Below are 19810 nucleotides of genomic sequence, written 5' to 3' on the forward strand. Positions count from 1 at the left end.
ATGTTTCGAACACCTGAAAACAGTAGTGAGTAGTTGGTCGGCATACAGCAGCAATGCTTTAAGGACCGGAGGGCCAGCCACCCCCTGGCGGTCCACAGCCTGCAGTTGGCTGAGGAGCAGCAGAAAGCACATTGAGGGGGCGGGAGGGGCAGAGAGCAGCTGGCATTGGAGTGAAATGAACAGAAATCCAGCAAGTGAGGGACTGTGGAGAAGATGAGAATTGATAAACTTTGACAGGAGCTATTCCCAAAGTGCTGGCTTGTTAAATGTGTACTATTATTGGGCCCTAGATGCTCCGTGACTTAGCCACGTGCCAGCCTTCAGCCTGAGTACCAGCGTATTGGCCACTGCCTACTGGAAGCACCTCTTGTTTCACCCCAAGTTCCGAGGAAGGCCTGCGGGGTGTTAGCGCTCCTTGCCTGTGCAGTGAGCTGCAGGTGAAGGCTTGACCTCCAGCACTGCCTTTCTGAGGTGGGAATGATCTGGAGCATCACAGGAGCCGAGCAGCCATGTCTCATTCCGGGTCCCAGTCTGCAGTCTGGTGTGAAGAGAAAGATACGAACGGGACAGAAGACTCCAAGTAGGAAGAGCAGCAGTGATATGGCTGCCTGCTTTTTCTTCTGATGCAAAATGCACCAGAAAAAAAGCAAAGTGCATTTTATTTGTCTTTGTGTCAAACTTTTGGGTTACTTTCTTTTCAAATACCCTTCTAATCAGAAAATCTAACAACACTTCTGTGTTATGTACATTTACAAACTTGATTCGTTCCCATTTATAAACTTAAAGCGGGTGGATAATATGCCATAGGGAAGGAGTAAGGTCACCATTTATTCCAGGGTATCATGGCTGATGTTAGAAAGCTGTTAGAAAGCTACTTTGCCTCTGGCTCCCACATTCCACTTGGGAGCCTTCTCTGTGGTTTGCCAAGCTCTCTGGAAACATCTGTTACTGTTAGGGTAAATTTGCATCACACACACCAGTAGTGTCACCTGTGCGGTTTCAAAACGCTGTTCTTTGCTATGTTGCTATTGACAAGCATCCCATGAAAGGTTTCTCGTGGATGTAGGATGTGTGTCAGGCTCACACGGTCTGATTTGTAAACACCTGACTGGTTATCCGGAGCCCTCTGGGATGTTGGGGTAACCAGTTTTTAGTTAAAATAACTTGCTTCTGCTCCAAGGTGTGGGACTTCAAACATGCGCTACATACATACATACATGCCCCCTTTGGGGGGCCACAAATGTTGAAAGATTGTTTCCTAGGGAGGAAGTTCTGGAAGTAACTGCTATTTATCTTGTATTTGTAGTGTGATGTACTTCACGCTCCCTCGCAAACTCCTGCATTTTGGCCCCTATTTTTTAATTCTGATTTTAATTCTGGTTCCACTGATGCCTGACTGGTACTTTAGCATTGGTTATAAGACTTTTACACTGCTTCTGTGCCCTTACAAGTTTTAAATCCTGTAAGACCTTCATTTTTCTCTAGTCTTCCTTTTTGGCTGTTGGAGGCGCCTAGACTTGAATCATGGGAAGTTTCTGGACCAGTTCACATCTTTCCATATCAAAACCTTGCTTCCAAAATACTGTGTCTGGAGCTGTAATTTATTTTTTTTCATATGTAGGCAGGTGGGGCAGCAACTGCTTTTGCCTCAAAGGCGCTGAAGAAAGCTAAATTGCTTCCCAGGGCTCTACAGTGCCAATTCCTACTGAGGTTCTGCTCTGCATGGGGCAGGGGAAAGGCAGCCCCTGCTCCTGATCGCTGAGCTGTGTTGAGTTCTTATAAGCACAGCACAGACAGACTGTTCAGTGTGTTTTAGAAGAACCGTTCGTGGGAGGAGGAAGGTAGTTACCTGCCTTGTGTTTTGTGGCTTGACCTGCAGATAATATCAGTGCAAAGTGATAACACCGCTTTGTTGTCAAGGCTGGTTTAAATATTTTTGTTTGTTTAATTTTGCTGAGAGCCTGGTTTGCATTGAAGTGCCAGATTCTGCTCCTGGGATGGAGCGACCCCGGATGTATGTACAGATTATACTGTTATTGTTATACCTATATGGTTAGAAGAAATGGCATCTTCCACGTTTTTCCTTTTTTTCTTTGAGTTTGAGGACTCGTCACTCATTTAATAATTAGATCGTGTGACATGAATATGACATTATAGTGTTTGAAAAGAACGTGTGATTAATTAGAAATTTCTGCACAAACAGTTTGCGGCACCATTAAACAAAATGTGAATTGCTGAAGCTCTCATTTTGTGAATTACATTATGTTGTGTTTTTCTTTTTTAGGTCACATTTAGGTCATCTTGTAGAACCTTCCAAGAAAGTGAGGGAAATAGTAGGAAAACAATGTTTAATAGAAGTAACTTCACTACACAGTTGGACTGAAACAGGAACGGGTTCTCTGAAGTAAGTATTACAGTTAATTTTTTGTCTTGTGAAGTCAGTAGCCTAGTTATTGGGCTATCATTTTATTTAACTTTGAAGTTGCATTAAAAAAAAATGAATTACTCCATGCTCACTTCAATCAGTTGTTAATGGTCACTCTTTTGAACTCTTACTGAAGCACCTGCCATCCTGGTAGCAGTTTATCTTAGGAAATTTAGATGGGCTTTATTTCTATTTTTCTCTAGGATCCTGTCTGTTCTGGGTATGGTTTTGAGCAGGAAGTGGCCTATTGCAGTGGCTGTTGCATATAAACCCAGAGCTGCTGGCAAATATTAAAGCCTTGCCTGCATCTCCAATAGAATTTGAAAACTGTTTTGTCTGTAACTTTCCACTTTTAGTGCTCTGTGTGTGGCTTGGATATTTTAGAGTATTTCATGTTTAATGTAAATTTTTTTTTCCTTTTTGATAGATTACATTGTTCAGTGGGAGTAAACATGCTCCATCTTTTGTGAAGCTGTATTTTTCTCTCTACATAGTATAATATATATATAGTATAGTATAATATGTATACATTTTTCAAATATAAAGGAGGCACAGGAAAATTTACTAGGTTTGCAGTGTTTATACTACAGACTCCTGGTAGACACCAATGTTTAGAATTAAATTAAAGAATCAAATATTTCCTTTCTCAGTTAGCCCTTAATAGCTGTGCTGTTTTTTCTGCTGGCTTTCTCTGCCAAGTAAATTTGAATTCTAATTTTCAAAGTGATATAGATTGAATGGAAAGGAGACAGAGTCCTTCCACCCTAGAACAGCCTGTAACCTGGTGATCTGAACAGAATGAAAAAGAGGGACTGGGGGGCTGCGTCCCCTCCAGTGGAGGGTATCACTGAGGTCTGCTGCCCCTCACCTTGGTGTCTTCATCCCATCACTGACTAATGAATGCATAAAGATCTGAGAGGGGAGTTGTCTCCCTTGCAAGCCACCCACCCCCAAAATAAAAAACAACAACCAGAACACTAGAACGAGTATTTATGTACTTTACTCCAGGGAAGGGAAAGCCATATATGTACCAGTGTGATATAGGAGCCTCCCCGCAAGCCAGTGATACGAGTCTGACATTGTCACTATCGCTGGATAACTGTTTTAAACCAGCCTGGTTGTTTATAGCCGCATCCTCCCTCCTTCTTCTCGACAGTAATTTCTCTTCATGTCTCCCATTCTGCTGTTACAAGTGTCAATGCAGTGAAATGGATGGTGAATCCAATTGATGTTATAACTAACCTGGCAGAACAGATGTTTTTAGTCTTTATCAGTTTTTAGATAGGGTCTGTATCAGTACAACACGAACACTTAGACAGTCCAAGGAAAGGAATGAATAGCTGGGACTGGGAGGAATAATGGGTCTAGCTGTCACTGGCAGTGTTGTCCTGTATTGCAGTTCCATCATCCATCAGCCCAGCAAAAGTCTTCAATTTATGAATCTCAGATGTATGTTTTTCTTTGCTGTGTCTCATTAACTTCCAGCTCAATGTTGTCTCATTTATGGTATAAGAAGCTTAGCTACCTACCTCTGGGACAGTGAATTGCACATTTTGGTACCAGAAACCAGAAGTTTACATAACTGACAAAGTATAATTCTGAATTACTGTGTCCTTCAGTTGCTTGAGATGGGAATGTAATATTTTTTCTATCAACTTATTTGCATCAGATGGGGGATGTTTAAACATCATTGTACAGGTTAGAAATGGGGGAAAATCTGCATAATGTTTTGTCTGTTTTTTTTTTTTTTTTTTGGAGGGGGGGTTGCTCATGCTATGTGGTATGTGAATGTAATTTTGAAAAAGTCATTGGAAGTGCACTTGAATGCATAGTTAGGAAGGAAAAAAACCCTGGCTATTAGAACTGAAAGGGAGTGGAAAATTAATTTGGTTTTCAACAAGTGTATTTTGGCATCTTGCTTTAATTGCCCAAAGGAAATGACTCTTCACAGCTTCTTAAAAAAGGGATGTGTATAGGGGTAGAAAAGTGTCTGTGAACCTAGTAAGACAAGCTAAACTTTTCCTACTTGATATTTTTTCCAAAGTGGTTTTAATTACCAGAATAACACATCTGTACTGATAAATTTAAAGTTTCAAATAAACAAGCATTTAAAGAGTTTGATGAGCATGTTAGTTCCCTTCCTCTAAGTACTTGAACTTGGAGCGAATGCTACAAGGCTGTCGGCACCTGAACATGTGCATTACTGATCCTAGACCATCTGTGGTCAGTAAATATATTCTCAGAAGCTCCTTGTAGCACCTGATACATGAAGTCTGACCTCTGCAGTTTTCAGAAACTGATTTAAGTCCCTTGACTTTTTACTATTTTACTAGATGGCATAACGTAAATACAGGCAGCTGTGACACTGTCCCAATAAAATAATACCTGTTTGCTGCTTACGTACTTATTGTGACAAGCTAATTACTGGCTCCAGTAATCAAGTTACTGAAACAGATTGGCAATAAAGTTGAAACCAAGCTCTCCAAACAAATTAGATACAAAAAGGTCCACAGGAGGCAGCTTGAGGCACTGTAAGCCATTGTGTACGGGTTTATGCAAGACACGACACTAGCTCATGCGTTCGGCACCGGCTCCCGCGTTAGGTAGCCAGTAAACGTGTGCTTCCCTCCGCTCCTTCCGTGACTCCCTCGAAGCCTCCCCGCGAGGCGTCCTGCGGCTGGAGTCCCTCAGCGGGCCGCGGCCGCCCCTCAGGCCGTGGCCGCGCGCGGGGCTGCGCTGCGCCCTGGCGGCGGCCGAGCGGAGCGGGGCCTGCCTGCCGCGGGGCAGGAGGAGGGGGGCGGCCGCCCCTCGCTGCTCAGCGCCGCGGGGCCCCGCAGGGACCAGGGGGCTGGGAGCGGCCCGGAGAGCCCACCGCAGGGCTGCTGCCGAGGGGACGGGCGGCCGGGGCGGGGGGCGCGCCCGCGGGCTTAGCTTGGAGAGGGCGAGGGGGGAGAAGAGCGCGCTGCGGCTTTGCGCTGCCTGAAAGAGGATTGCAGAGGCACGGCCAGGCTCCTGAGAGGCGGAGAGAAAGGCAGAATGCAACTGACAGAACGCACGGGTTCCCCAAAAGAAATCCAATTGAACAGAAGGAAAAATGTTGACTGTGAGGGTGCAGCAGGTTGCCCCGGGGAGGCTGGGGGGCGTCCGTCCTTGGAGGCTTTGAAAAGTACCCTGTGCTTTAAGTTGGATGTTGCAACAAGCTTGGGACACGGCAACTCCCAGAGGTCCCTTCCAACCTAAATTATTCTGTGATTCTTTGACAATCTTAATTATTTTTGGTCCTTATGGCCAGGACTACTTTCAGCTTTATTCCATTAACTTCATGACAAAAATATTGATTGCATGCAATTTTTATGTTTATTCTTTTCTACCAACTGGCATTATATTTCAGGTTGCCTTTATGAATGTCACGACAGGTACATAAAATATATCCAGCTGTTTGCATTAGACACAAATTGCTGTGTTTCTTTCAATGCTTGTTCAGTCCTGAACAGTCCTGTTAATATAACAAAGGGCACTGAGTCTGTGCAGTGGGTGACAATGAAGCTGGTACTGCAAGAGAACCTGCATCTTGATGCAAATTAGAAATTCAGACCAGATTGATCTCTGGAACAAGAGACCCACCAGGAAAAATGTCTAGTCTGATTTTTTTTTTTCCTTCCCTTACAGAGCATCTTTCAGACTTGTAGAATCCATAGCACCTCTATATTTGAATCCTAAGCATAGCCTGCTTATGTGATAGCTTTGTGTTTCAATGTGTGCCCTCCTTTTCGGAGAAAATTTCACTCCTAATTAATTTCCCACTGCTTTTAATTATTTTACTTCTTTAACCCCTCTTTCTGATGGATACAACTTGTCTGCTGGAAGATTACCCTCTTTCCTAGAGGTTTTGATTGAAAGATCAGAAATAATTGAGAAGTGAATCTTCTAATCCCTGTGTGAAGAAGTATCTATATATAGGAAAACCTCGATTTCTGGTCTTTTTTTATAGTAGGAAATCATCTAGCTCATAATTTAGAGATACAACATTTTAATAGCTAAAGGAAACAATTGGCTGCTGGTGAAATTTGAAGGTCTAGGTCCGTTTATACAATTTGAGATGAAATATTAACCATTTATATATTTAAATGCCTTTTAAGTGGCATGTTTACTTTTCCTTTCCTCCTTGTTTACAGTGGAAAAAGTAATTATCCTGCATGATAGAACAGGCAAGAAGACACTAGGGGACAGAATTAGTACTGGTTTAGTATTTGCTATTTTTTGCTAGAATAGGAAGAATAATCTTGTACAATTCCAGTATGACAACAGAACATGAGGGTAAGAAGCGGGGAGGTTACAGGTTGCTTTGTAGAATAAATCAATAAAATCAAAACTCCAGATTTTAATGCATCTCTTCAGATTTACAACAGACACATTATGTAGTCTTCTGAAATAAGAACAAACAAACAAACACAACTTATTTTATGTTCAGGTATGCAACCCAAGAAACTTTTCAGTCTCACCTCTGTTAAAATGACATCTTTTTTCTGTGTTGAGGTTCAACTTTTTCTCCTGCTTCCCCCTTCAGTCTGACTGCCCAGTCCTACTTTTTCTCTTGTGCCAGTTCCATTCACCTTTTTTGTTACGCTTGATTTTTCATTTTGCATATATATTTATATATATATAGACACATATACACACAGGTGGTGTTTGTGGCTTTAATTTGGAAGTATTTGTATTTCAAAAAAACATATTTTTATATTATATATTGTGGTAATGTAAATTCATGTATATATATGTGCATTAGGGCTATATGCAATATAGATATTATAAAACAGAACCAACAGGCAGTTCTGAATAATTCAAAGACATTTAAGCAGAATTCAACATATCCTAATGCTTTGTGTTACCCTTTCCCTGATACATAAAATACCTACAGTGTTCTGGATTACCAAAAGCAAATTATCTAGGTCTAATCTGCCAAGTATATAGTCTCACTTTACTGAGCTGGACTATGCTAGTGCAGAATGCATTGGTCGTCATGTCAGGTCCCACTCTGCCTACCATTTTTTTTGAAACCTCCTGGAATCTCTGAAGAGAGCAGTTGACTAACTTTCCCGAAGGTGAACGTCCACATATGTTCTCACCAGCATAGAACACTGGATTATCCAACTCCCTGATTTGGTCAAGGGTATCATGTTACCTGCTATTTATATGATGCTGCTTTCCTAATCAGCTGCTTTCTTCCACTTCTTTATATTCTCTCCATTCTTGACCATTCAGAACTGGATTCCGTTGCACTGAAAGAGGAAGGATGTTTTCTTATAGTGGTCCCAGCTTCAGTGTGATCCAGTGATCAAATGCACCTACAGACAATTTCAGACAGTAGCATTTAAATGTGAAGTAAGTTCTTCTCTCTGCAACTCACTTTAATTGTACAATACACAAAGATGGTTGGAAGCTCATTATATATATGTGTGTATATATGTATACACGCACATCTGAAATTTTATAGATATGTATCTAAAATATCTATATACCAATTTCAAGATAAAAAAAGGATAGCCATGAATTAGCTGAGAGAAACTGTTACTTTGGTACTCATTATCAATATTGTACTCTCTGTAAATTGTCTGCAGTCGATATCAAAAGCCTGGGACTAAAGTTTTATTCAGTTGTCTGGTTCATTATGAATAACCTTTGGAGGGAGCAGGAACAAAGCTTATTCACCTGAGCATAAAGGAGTAATTTCCTCTTATCTTCATTGTTCCTGCTGGTTCTGGTAAGTCTCCAGGTCTGGAATACCATTTTAATAATGCCATTCTCTACCTGTACACTTGTTTTGCAGGAAAAAGTTTCTGACGATGATAATCTCATTTACATGCTATTTTAAAAATTATGCTGTCATTGAATTGTAGAATAATTTTCATAAGAAGGGACAACCAGGGGTCATCTAGAATAACCACCTGCTCAAATCAGGTTGCTTAGAATTAAATTATATTTTAATTTGAAATCAGCTAACGTTCACATTTTTGTCTTGTATCTAAATCCTGCTGAAGTCAATTGCAAATTCAAGCACTCAGCGTTTTTTTAAAGTGGGCCCACTTTCATTTAGAGGCATTAGTATCATAATAAAAACTCTGTTTGTGGTGGTTTTAAAACCCTGGCTCCAATTTTTAAATTGTAATGTATGCTGCCGTGGGTACAGCAAAGGAATTCTGATACAGAAATAAAGTTACACTGGATGAACAGATAAAATAATTCGTGGCTATGGAAAAAAGACCCAGTGATTTTCTTTTTTTATTGGTGGAAAATTGTCTGTATTTCATGAAGAGAATGAGAGAATCGAGACTTGAATAGTTACGAGACTCCTCTTGCTACCAGTCTGAGCACTGTGAGGGAAAGACATTTAAATAAGGCGTTTTATGTTTTTTATATGTAGATATTTTTAGAAAACAAAATGATATTTTTATTCTGATTTCTGGAGGAATCCTGACTAAATGGGCACTTAATTTTCCACTCCATGGGGCCAGCATTGAAATAAACTTCTGGGAAATATTTATAGTAACACATGCTCTTTAAAAGTAACTTCTCAGGCTACACTGTAGATATCTTAGATTCTTAAAATCTTTGCTATTACAGATAAATAACCATGACATTCCTGGAGTGGAAAAATCTTAGTTTTGCTAATTTAGGCAATTGCATTTACAATCAAGTTGTTTGTATTTTATTTTTAAATTTGTAAGCAGTTTGGACTATTCAGTTGCAGAAGGCCAGAATGGCTTTCTGCATAATATATGGAATAATACATAATATATGGAATAAACCTTAGTTGTGTGACTTACTACTTTCCCCAGAGCAGCTGTGGCTGCCCCATCCCTGGCAGTGCCCAAGGCCAGGCTGGATGGGGCTGGGGGCAGCCTGGGCTGGGGGCAGGGGGCCCTGCCCAGGGCAGGGGGCTGGAGCCAGGGGGTCTTTGAGGTCCCATCCACCCCAAGCCATTCTGCCATCATTTGTGATGATTCTGTCTGTGCATCAGATCCCGTCTTTAAAAGAGGGCTCCTAGTAATCTGGTGTGAACTGTGAGTTCTAGTGAACAGAAAATAGTCATTAGCTCATGCATTGCTTAGCACAGGTGCTTTCCCCTGTCCCGTTAAACCTCTAAACAAACAGGCTGCAGTTTCGTTTCGCCTAGTTTCATCTCTGTGCCTACTGCTGAAGGTAGCAGCGCTGTTCTCATGCCGCCCTTGCTTCAGCTGTAGTGCCCGAATGCCACAGGGTGTCAGGTTGTTCCCTGATTCGATGGAAAACAAGCGGTGTTTGTCCGCAGAGCTATTGTGCTGTGTGGCCAGGGAGGTGGGCGATAGACTAGGAAGGCTCTTCTGACTGCACACTGCTCTCCCAGTGAGCCACACGTTAGGTGGGATTGCACGCAAGACGCAAAGGGGCTTGGGAGAGCAAAGAGGTGGCTGAGGTGCTCCTGTTACGGTCAGTACAAATACAGTGGGAATCAGCAAAGTGGGAGTCCCGTGCAACTGTCTGAAACTGGTGCTGGTCTGGTAGCTGCAGAACAGGCGGCTTGGGCCCACCAGCTCTGCTGTAGCAGCAGCTGTGAGTTTGTTACTGTTTCAGTAGAAGAGGATGTCGTTCTCCAGAGCCACCAACAGGCACACTGACCCCCTGTGTGTATTTGACTTCACCCGAGTCTCCAGAAGAAACCTGAATTCTTTCAAATATACAGCAGGAGTTTTGCCTTTGATATATTTTTTAATGCTTCATAAGTTCCGTAGGACGTAAGCCTTCCTACATGTTCTTACTCTTTTTACATCCTTGCTGGTAGATTCTTTTCCCTTATTTGTTCTCAAATGTTTCCTCCGTAGCGTGTTTATCTTTTTATAGTACTAGATGTTTGCGTAGTTAGAAAAATGATTACAAAGATTATATTGTGTAAGTGCGTCGTGTTTCTTCTGCTTAGACTACGTGATATGCTGCTGCTGTTTCCTAGAAAATTACTGTGGTCAGATTGTCATCTAGTCTGTTTGGGACAGTAAGGTATTGTTTCAACACTGTTCTTGTGTGTCTGGATGGGGTGGCCCTTTTTCAGCTGCTTTCACTACTGCAGGCCTTTTTTTTTTAGCCGCTTGACTGCCACGTGATAGAGCGAGCAGTAGATAAAAGGCAGTATTGATCACAGTGATGGTCATCGTGGAATGTGGTGCGCAGCCGTTGTCATAACTTTATATAAAGCAAAAAGCTGGATGAGCAGAGTGCTCTTAGATTTTACGTAATCAAAATAAGCTAGTTTCTGCTTTGCCCTTTGTCCATGTATATATTAATATTCGTAGTGAAAAGAAAAAAAATAAGGCTGTGTTCAGGAGTTTTTTTTTTTTTTTTTTTTTTTTTTTTGTAGCTTAGCAAATGTAAATGACTTTTAACCTGAGAAGCTGTGTGTATTTGTGCTCTTAAAATGTGCCTGTGTTTGAAATAGTAGATGAAGCAATAAGTAAATGAAAGTTTCTTCATATGGAAACCACCCTCCTCATGCACAAGGGATTTCTCTCCACCAAACCCTCCCTTGGCTTGGTGCTAGGAGGCAGCCCTGGGTGGTGACTGCTGTGAGATATAACTGAAGGTGTCGGAATTTTCCTCCAACGTTGTGTTATGTGGGTTTTTATATTTACCAGCTTCCTCACAGCTTCTTTCACTTGTCTTTTACTAGTTTCTTTTCGTTTATGCTTCAGGATAACTGATCAAACGTTGCATTAGATTTTACTTTTAATTTGAAATAACAGAAAAATACACCTCAAAGGATGGGTCTTAGGGAATTAGTAGTGAGGTTGCAAGTATGAAGGAGCGTTTCTAACTTAATGGCATGGTGTGACATTTCAGAACTTGTGCTTTTTCAGTACGGCAATTTTAGAAGAACTTACCTGACACGGATTAACATTGGTTGTTGCTTATGATCCATGTGAATTTGTGGGTACTTCTGAATGTCTATGTCTTTAGGTGATGTGACAAAGTATTTTAAAGGGAAATAAAATTAGTTTTATTATCTAACGGATGAAACAAACTATAATTTCCTCTGGTCTCTTATCAATTCTTTTTCTTTTCGATATCTGTAAGTCAGCATAGCTTTTCTTTCTTCAGAAGACAACTAACTGATGCTGGTGTTGATCCAATTGTGTCAGATGAACACCAAGAACTTTCGGAATTATTTAGAATATAAAACATTGTTTTCTCTGAGATACAATTGAGGAATGAGGAGGTATGGAGAAATTCAAAGAGAATTCAAAAGAATTCAAAGAAAAAGAGGAGAAAATATAAAAGCGTGTAAAACCATTCACTTGTTTTCAATTTTAGCCTGTCTTTCAGAACTGGAAGTGATTCTAAATTTCTTCTGCTAAATGAATAGCTATAATTTTCCTGGGTAATTATAAGGGTCTGTTCTCTGCTATCTTTGTTGAACTTCTTCATGGATTGCTATTAAAGTAGTAGGTTGAATTTCAGCTTCAGTATTTGTTCAGGTCATGCCTGTACTTGTCCAGCAGTCTTGAACATACCCAAGGATGGAGATTCCACAACCTCTGTGGGCAGTCTGTTTTAGTATTTGATGACACACATCAAAAAAAAAAAAAAAAAAGAAAAAGAAAAAAAGAAAAAAGCATTCCCTGGGCACATTTTACAAGTTCATTGCATTGTTACTCCATTTCTAACCTTCTGCAGTGCCTCCTGAGTGTGCTAAGACTCTTGTTCAGCACTTTGGTTCAGGATAGCCTTGTGAAATCTCCACTCCCTTGCTAAACTCATTCTGCCCCTCATATCTTCTGGGATGGCACATAGTTTCATGTCAGATATTTGCACCTCCTGGTTTTAACTCCTTTGCATGAGCAAGGTAACTATATGATAAAGGTACAAATCAATTTACCATCTCTTACTGCAGTAGTGTGGAACCTTTGCAGTTGGGTGGTTTTGGGCTTTCTGAAGCACTCACCAGGGAACTGAGTTTGCTGCAAGCTGATCTCGCCTACCTTCTCAAATCCTACTCATCCCCTAGTCTAAACACTAAGTCTTGTAATGGGTGAGGAAGTTCTAAATGTGTAGGTTTTGTTACCTGATACTGTGAAACGTCCCAGTGGTTCTGCTGGTGCCTGCCACTTGCTGACAGCATTGTCTGCATTTTATTTAAAAAGACCCCTTTTTGTACCTGCACTGTATAGCCCAGGCATGTATGGTTCTAGTTCCATGTTTTGCTTAGAGGACAAAAATATGTGGCTAGCAATTTACAGAAAGATATGTAGCTTATTTTTGACTGTCATCTTTCCAAAGCCCTCTTAGGAATCAGTGAAGAAGCAGCCTGATTGTGGTAACCATTTGTTATTTTTTTTCCTTTCCAAGTTGTTAGATGATGAGAGATGCTTTTGTGGGGGAGTGTGGGGGTGGACCTGCAAGGTCTACAAGGTCTCTTGGCTTCTGGAATAGGACTTAGTTCTAAAGCCATTTCTTCTGTCTGCCTAGACATGGTAAGTCTTTTGAAAACAAAGGAACAACAGCGAAGAACCTAGTGCCTGGGAACACATAGCTGTTATGGTTAGCTGCTCAGAGCTTGTGGTCTGTTGTCTGTCTTTGCCTCCTTGAACTGTCTGATTATCTTGTGATCAAGGTCATAGTGCAGAGAAAGGCCAAAAAATTAAGTTCTGTAACTTTCACATTGATTTCACAGAAGAAATTCTCACACTGCAGGAATTCATGATTAAGGTATTTAGAATTCTCTTACTGAGCATTCATTTACCGTAGGCATTTAGTATGTTAACTGTGTTTTATTTGGGAATTCTTCTCGCTGCTGAAAGCAACTGAAGTGTTAGTTCGTGCATGGCTTCAGTCTGGGCTGCCCCAGAAGGGTGGTCCTGGTGAAGTGTTCCCATCAGCATGGGCAGCAGGGAGGGCGCAGCTGTGCCCCTTCAGCCTGGCGTTGTATTGACCATACCATGCTGTGTGTGTATTAGGAAAACCATCTTATGGCACGGTGTGGAGGCTTATCCTGCAAGCTTTCAGCAACTAGGTTAGTTGTTCTGCTTGTCTTAATGCTTGATACATGTACCAGATGTACATATTTACACATGGAAAAATTGCAGGCACTTGTCTTGGCTTGATAACCCCGGTTGTAGGGCCTCTTGTTTGCGGGCGTTAAATACATAAATACAAAGATGAGGCTTAAATTTTGTTTCTCTTATTGTTCTGGAGATGACCTACTAAACTGTGTTCCGTTTCTTTCGATCAGCCTAAGCAGCTCTTTCTTCTGGTATAGTAAAATATAGACTGAGCAGTTTTGAGCTTCATCTTTATGTAAAAATATATTTAAATCTGAAATGTGTAACTCAAAGTTTGGAGTAAATTTACATTTGGCATGCTGTCTGTGCTACGTACCTGTGACATAAGAAAAACATTTAGTATTGAGCTCTGCCCCTGTTGAATTAAAGCAGTCATTGATTAGATACTTGTTGCCAAGATTAAGCACCGTTTTAATTACTTCCTTCTTTTGTGTAAGAAGTTGTTTTTACAGCAACTGCGGACAAAAATAGCTATGAGGTTAAGAGCCTGAAATAGCTTCTTAGTATTATTTTGAAGGTTGATTTTTTTTCCCCTTAGCTGGAAGTTAAGATGTCCCTTGTGTTATTGCTCCCAACGCAGATGGCTTTCTGCTTTTGTTTCAGTTACTGGATGGGAATTGGTTCGGCACCAGTGCCCCAGTGTGTTTTGCAGCTCGGTCCGTGACTCACGCTCACAGCCACCTCGGGCTGGCAGTCAGCGCTGTTCTCCGCATAAATACTTGCTCTCTCTTCACCCCCGTGACGTCAGCTCCTGGTGGAAACTGGCTGCTGACTGTGAGAGGCACTAACCTGTTTCGTTGAGGAAGGAAACGTTAAGTAAGTGCCTGAAAGCAAGAATAGCTTCCCAGCATGCTCAGATTGGTGTAACCATCGCTCTTCCCTTTTTAGCTGAAAATGTAAATAGACATCAGAAACTTCTTAAATTCTGTGGCAAAAGTCGGTAATTGTAAGCAGATACCTTAGAACTTTCTAACTGTGCTTCGGACTGTCTAGGTTAGAGGTACATAGCGGCGTTTTTAAGTCCTGCTTCTTTGAATTTTCAACCTGCATTGGTGTACTGACCTTGCAACCATCGCAGATGTTGTAGGAAAACCTCCAGAAGAGGATTCCAATATATCTTACACTGAGTTAAAATAGAAATTTCAAGTGAAGTAACTACATAGATCAGATTAATGTTGTTTCTCCTTGCTGCTACTCCTGTTAATCTAGTGCTTTATAGTAAGTTATACGTTCTATAAGTCAGCTTTACCGTGATGACTGTGGAAAGCAGCTGCCAGCAGGCTGTGAATACACAAGTATGAGTGCAAGTAGGAAAAATCTTCAGTTTTAAATCATTCCAGTGAATTTTCTGTGATTGCTATTGTCAGTTGCAACAAAACCGAAGCAAAGATATGGATAGAAGTTGAATAATAATACCCCATTTAAGGAGTAACTCACTGAGGATAACCTAATTGGTAATGAGGAACTCCACATTTCCTAAGACTTTGGGGGTAGGTTCTATGTTGTTTTTTCTTTTTTCTTTTATTTTTTTATAGTGTTATGTGTTGCATGGTGGGGTTAAGTTTTATTTCTTTCTTTTAGCCAACTTAAAGAGATCACTCACCAAGATAAATCCATGAATGAGTGAAGGGATGGATTTGTAAAGATCTAGTAATTAAGATAATATATTTTCATGCCTGACTTGTTTTTGTCACCAGGTCTACCTGCTCCCCCTAACCCCCAATCCTTTTTGTTTTGATTCCATCTAAATTATTTTTTATTATTATTTTTGGAAATAAGAACCTAATGATAATAAACTCTTGTTGATGATGATGATGGTGGTAATAAAAGCTCCCTAATTGTTGCATCCGTTGAGTAAAAATGTATACTTATGTATTTCTGTTTTCTGAAAGTTGAAAGTTTTTTTTTTTTTCCTGTTTGTTTTTACTAAAAAATGTCCTGTAATTTTATCTAGTACAAGCAAAGTATTGAGATCCATATCTTTAGCATAGTAACAAGATGTGTTGGTAGCATTCATGTTCATGTATGTCTCCACAGCTTCAGGAAGGCTGAACAGAAAGGCTTTCAAATGGGTCTTGTTACGCAGTGTGTTTACTTGGCAGGTCGAGGTGAGACATAGGTGCGGTGTCTCATATCTAAGGCAGCTTTTAACAGGCAAGCTGAGAGCACAGCCGCAGCACCAAATAGCTGCTTTCAGTAGTTAGCTGGGCACCATGCGGGGTTTAGACTTGTTATTCCGTTGGTGGCCGACGAGCTTTAGGAGGTTTCAGTTCCTTCTAACCAGTACAGTCTCTTTCTGTCCTGGAGGTTTTCATCTCCTAAAATTTTCCAAATGTCAAAACGAAGCGTTTTATATTTTTCCAGAATCTGAAGGGATAGAAACCAGTTCTAAGAACAATGCAAAGATATATGGACTGGGAATATTTTGGAGTGGTGGTTTTAAATGGTACTAGTTGTTTAAAAATGATGATCAGTAAAAATTACCCCTGTGCAGCCCTTGGTAATGTGTACAAAATATTAACAGCATATTTGTCAGTAACAAGTTATGTGGTGTAGTAGGGTTTGTGCAGCTGGTGTGTAGTGTGACCTGCTGCAGGCATGTTCAGCCTTGCCCTGTGCTGCTTGGCTTTGCTTGATTTATTTCATTGCAAGCTGTCTGTATCAAATCAAAGAGTGCAAAGAGACTTCCTGAAGCAGCACTTCTATATCCCTGTTGTCAGTGAGGACCATGATGCATGCGACAGAGGATTGTTTGGTTTAAAGGCCTAGCAATTTTAAAGAGCTTTAAATCGAGTTGAATTTCTGTGAAGTACAAATATCAAACAAACCTATCTTAACGAAGCATTAACTTCTGTGCATCATAACATCCAGATTTATTTACTGGTGCTGTGACTTTTCTGAAATGAAGCTGTTTACCAAAGAAAAAGGATGAGCAGCTGGAGAGGGAGGGGAGTGAAGCACCTCTGATGACCCAGTCAGTCTCCTGCGGTTTGGTGGCCGCTTCCACTACAGTGTGCTATTAAGGTTTCTTGGTTGCTTGCTTTGGGAGGAAAAACAGTAATGAACTGCTTTGGGTTTGGAAAACTGTATTCATGAATGTGTTGCATAGATGTTTGGGAAGTTTGGTGCACGGCATAGTAATTATCTACAGTTCTACGGCATGACCAAGTGAAGCACTTACGTACTGATGAAGGTATACATACACGTTTAGCACCTAGAGAAAGGATTCCTTTTTAAAGATGGATTTTGCATAGTCACTTAAAAGGAAAAATGAAGTGTTAAGCAGACGACTTTGCCATGTAGTCGCTGTTAATGATTGGATTTCATATGGTCGTTGTGCTCATTTAATTTTTTCTCTTTTTATGATGATGCTCTGTGATGCTGTAAAGAGCAGCCCAGTGTATTGGTTGCATCTTGCTTTTTCTGCTGGTGCTGTAGTGAGGGAAACAGCTTCTGTTAAGCAGAAGGCCTGATTTCAGAGCAGGGAGGGGATCCGGAAGAGAAGGGAAGGAGTGATGAAAGTAGCGGGAAGCTGCAGTAGTAGTGGAGTTGCACCACAATCTGGTGGTTTTGGGTTGGTTTCTTTTTTTCAACGAGTGGTGGTTTCTCACCTTGTGATGTCCAACAAGAGTTAGACAGTTGTGGAGTTAAATTCTTCTGTCCTTCTTGGAGAAACCTTTGGTAGAATCTTTTACAACTTCCCATCTCTTTATCAGCTGAAGGACATTGTCTGGATGAACAGGAAGCTAAATACTTGTGTTTCTCTTTCAATCACTGTTCACTCATCTTAAGAGAATGAATTGAAGACATGAGACTTTGAAGGTCCAAAACACTAGTAGTACTATTAAGAGTAATTGAAAACTGAAATTTGAAAAACTGACATATAAAGCACAAGTAATCAAGAATCCAGGGAAGTGAACTGAAGAAGATGGCACAAAGGCTTTTCCCTTACTCTGTGGGGAAAGTGGGTGTAGCTTATGCAGTGAGTTGAATTCAATGGAGATGATATTTAAGGGAGAAAGCAAATGGAGATAAATGTCTTTAGAGAAAAATGCCACTTTCTAATTAAATGCTGAAGAAGATTTTGCCTGCTATTAATACAGACTTTCAGGTTGATTAAGTCACTCTGGCAACATTTGTGGACATCTAACAGTAATTTTGCTAATACAAAAATTAGGAAATTATGTATTTTCATACTAAATCTTGTCATGCTTTGTCCAAAAAGTTTGTTGCATTATATATTATACAGATAGTTTTAGAGAAAATGTAAAATTAATTTCTGACTTAGTTTTAGCTAGCTTCTAGTTAGTTATTTATTTCTCTTATAGCTTAGTTTAAATTATGTAAACACCACAACAAGAGTACTTTACCAGGCAAGTGCTCTTACTATACTAAATGGAATTAATGAGTGAAACTATGAATATGTGTTTGCAATACTGGCATTTGAGACCCTAGACTTGCAAGCTGAGCTGCACAAGCAGACTTACGTAAACTTTCCAAAAGCTTTAAAATGTGTGTCTAATTATAGAAGGTTAAGTATACTGAATTTAATTTTTTTTTTCCTAAGGCCATGTGGTTATGATATCGTTGAGATTCCATAATGCCTCCTGCCGTGACAGACAGCCTTGACATCTGGGCAGTGGATTCACAGATTGGTGCTGATGGCTCAATATCTGTGGACTTCCTATTGCCCACTGGAATCTACATCAACCTGGATGTCCCTCGAGATGCCACCATATCTCATATTAAACAGGTAACACCAAATGGCCAATTAACTTATGTTTGGAATGTGTTCTGTTTCTGATTTTTATGTGCCTTTTGGCAAATCAAGTAATGAATCTGGGTAGGCCTAAAAAATATATTAAAATTGCATTCATAGCAGAATGATTGATACAGATGTATGTCTCTGGGGGTGTTGAATGTTTTTGGGCAGACGTCAAGGTTCAGAAAAATAACTTCTTGCTGATGGGTGCACTTCAGCAGAGATTACCATGATTGTTCCATGTTAATACTGAATTGCTACATCTAAACTGTTAACATATCATTAATTCATTGTACATTTATTTAACATTTCTCTGGTAAGTGTGGAAACAGGAGATGCTGTGTCTCATTTGATTTTTAATACAGAAGTCATATATTGAGCTCCTGCTTCATTTGATTGACACCAAAGGTGGATGCCTTAAAAACTACATGTGCCACTTCTTCAGTTTGTGTACAAGTGTCTTCTTGTTGGGGCATCACTTGAAAAAAGAATGAAATCCTTGATTTATTTGCTGTGTGAAAGGTCTCTTTCTAAAATGAGTGTGAGAAATCCTTGTCTGTTTATGCAAAAGAAACAATTTTCGTTACCAAAGAAGGGCACTGACCTTTTTATTTTTTTAAACTTTTTAATCCTTTTGGGACATGATACTGCGGATTTTGTATTTTGGAAGACAGTGTTACAAACAGTTCACCCAGAGAATATCTTGTGTAATTGTAAAAGGATGGAATTAATAAAATCTGGTTGCTAAAATTACAATAATTTTTTTCTGTTCAAATTTGAGCAGTGGATTTTATCCGTTTTTAATTTTGGTGTTTCAAATGCTTAGCAGGGGATAACACAGTAACAGTAACATCTTCTGTACTCTTTAAGCCCATGTTTGTAACACTGGGTAAGAGCATTTCTGTGTTAGCTTTCATACTGATGTGCTGTAACATAGATCTGAAGTTATGGACATTCTGTGAATTCAGTGCATTGTTTTGACTGTGAAAATGTTTAAAATAAAGTTGAGGAGAATAAACTGGGGGGTTACAAAACTTAGAGTCAAGACAGAGGGACAAATTTATGTGCGTTCTTATCTGAGCCTGTCACAGCAGAGGAGCAAAGGCTATATTAGTGCTTTACGGTCTTTCTTCACTGATCCCTTATTTTATTAGATGAAATGCTTTTATCACTTTATCACAGTTACATTTCCTGGAATTACTCACTTCTGTGGTCAAAAATGCGTGGCAATGGAATGCCTAGGATAGGTATACCCTCAGGTTACAGAGGGAATTCATGGCAGTGCTGGGCATGGAAGCAGATCTCTGGAGGATGAGTGTGGTAACTTTAGCCTTCAGCCCATCTTTCCTTTCTGGACTATGTGAAAGACAGAAGTTGGGTAGTAAAGTTACTTGAAAGGATAAAAGAAAAGACTTCTAACCTAAATCTTGAAAGTGTGCATATAACTGTAGCTTCTTAGATCCAGAAGTCATTAATCTAAAATAGTTTTTCATAACTCTGTAACATCCTTTTGCCAGGCAAATATTGGTAATATGA

General features: G+C 40.1%; 1 protein-coding gene across 4 annotated transcripts in view; it reads left to right on the plus strand.

The window, feature by feature from the left end:
- PIK3CB (phosphatidylinositol-4,5-bisphosphate 3-kinase catalytic subunit beta) overlaps nucleotides 1-19810 on the plus strand; it is a 113624-nt gene that overhangs the window by 49360 nt on the left and 44454 nt on the right. For all 4 annotated transcript variants that reach the window (XM_035334498.1, XM_035334502.1, XM_035334499.1 and 1 more), the window contains 2 exons: nucleotides 2285-2404; nucleotides 18080-18265. In XM_035334498.1, the coding sequence (XP_035190389.1) occupies nucleotides 18113-18265 (153 nt within the window). In that variant the 5' untranslated portion in view covers nucleotides 2285-2404; nucleotides 18080-18112. The remainder of the gene's footprint in view (nucleotides 1-2284; nucleotides 2405-18079; nucleotides 18266-19810) is intronic.

Source organism: Oxyura jamaicensis, chromosome 9 (genome assembly GCF_011077185.1).
Source record: "Oxyura jamaicensis isolate SHBP4307 breed ruddy duck chromosome 9, BPBGC_Ojam_1.0, whole genome shotgun sequence".
In the NCBI taxonomy this organism is placed as follows: Eukaryota; Metazoa; Chordata; class Aves; order Anseriformes; family Anatidae; genus Oxyura; species Oxyura jamaicensis.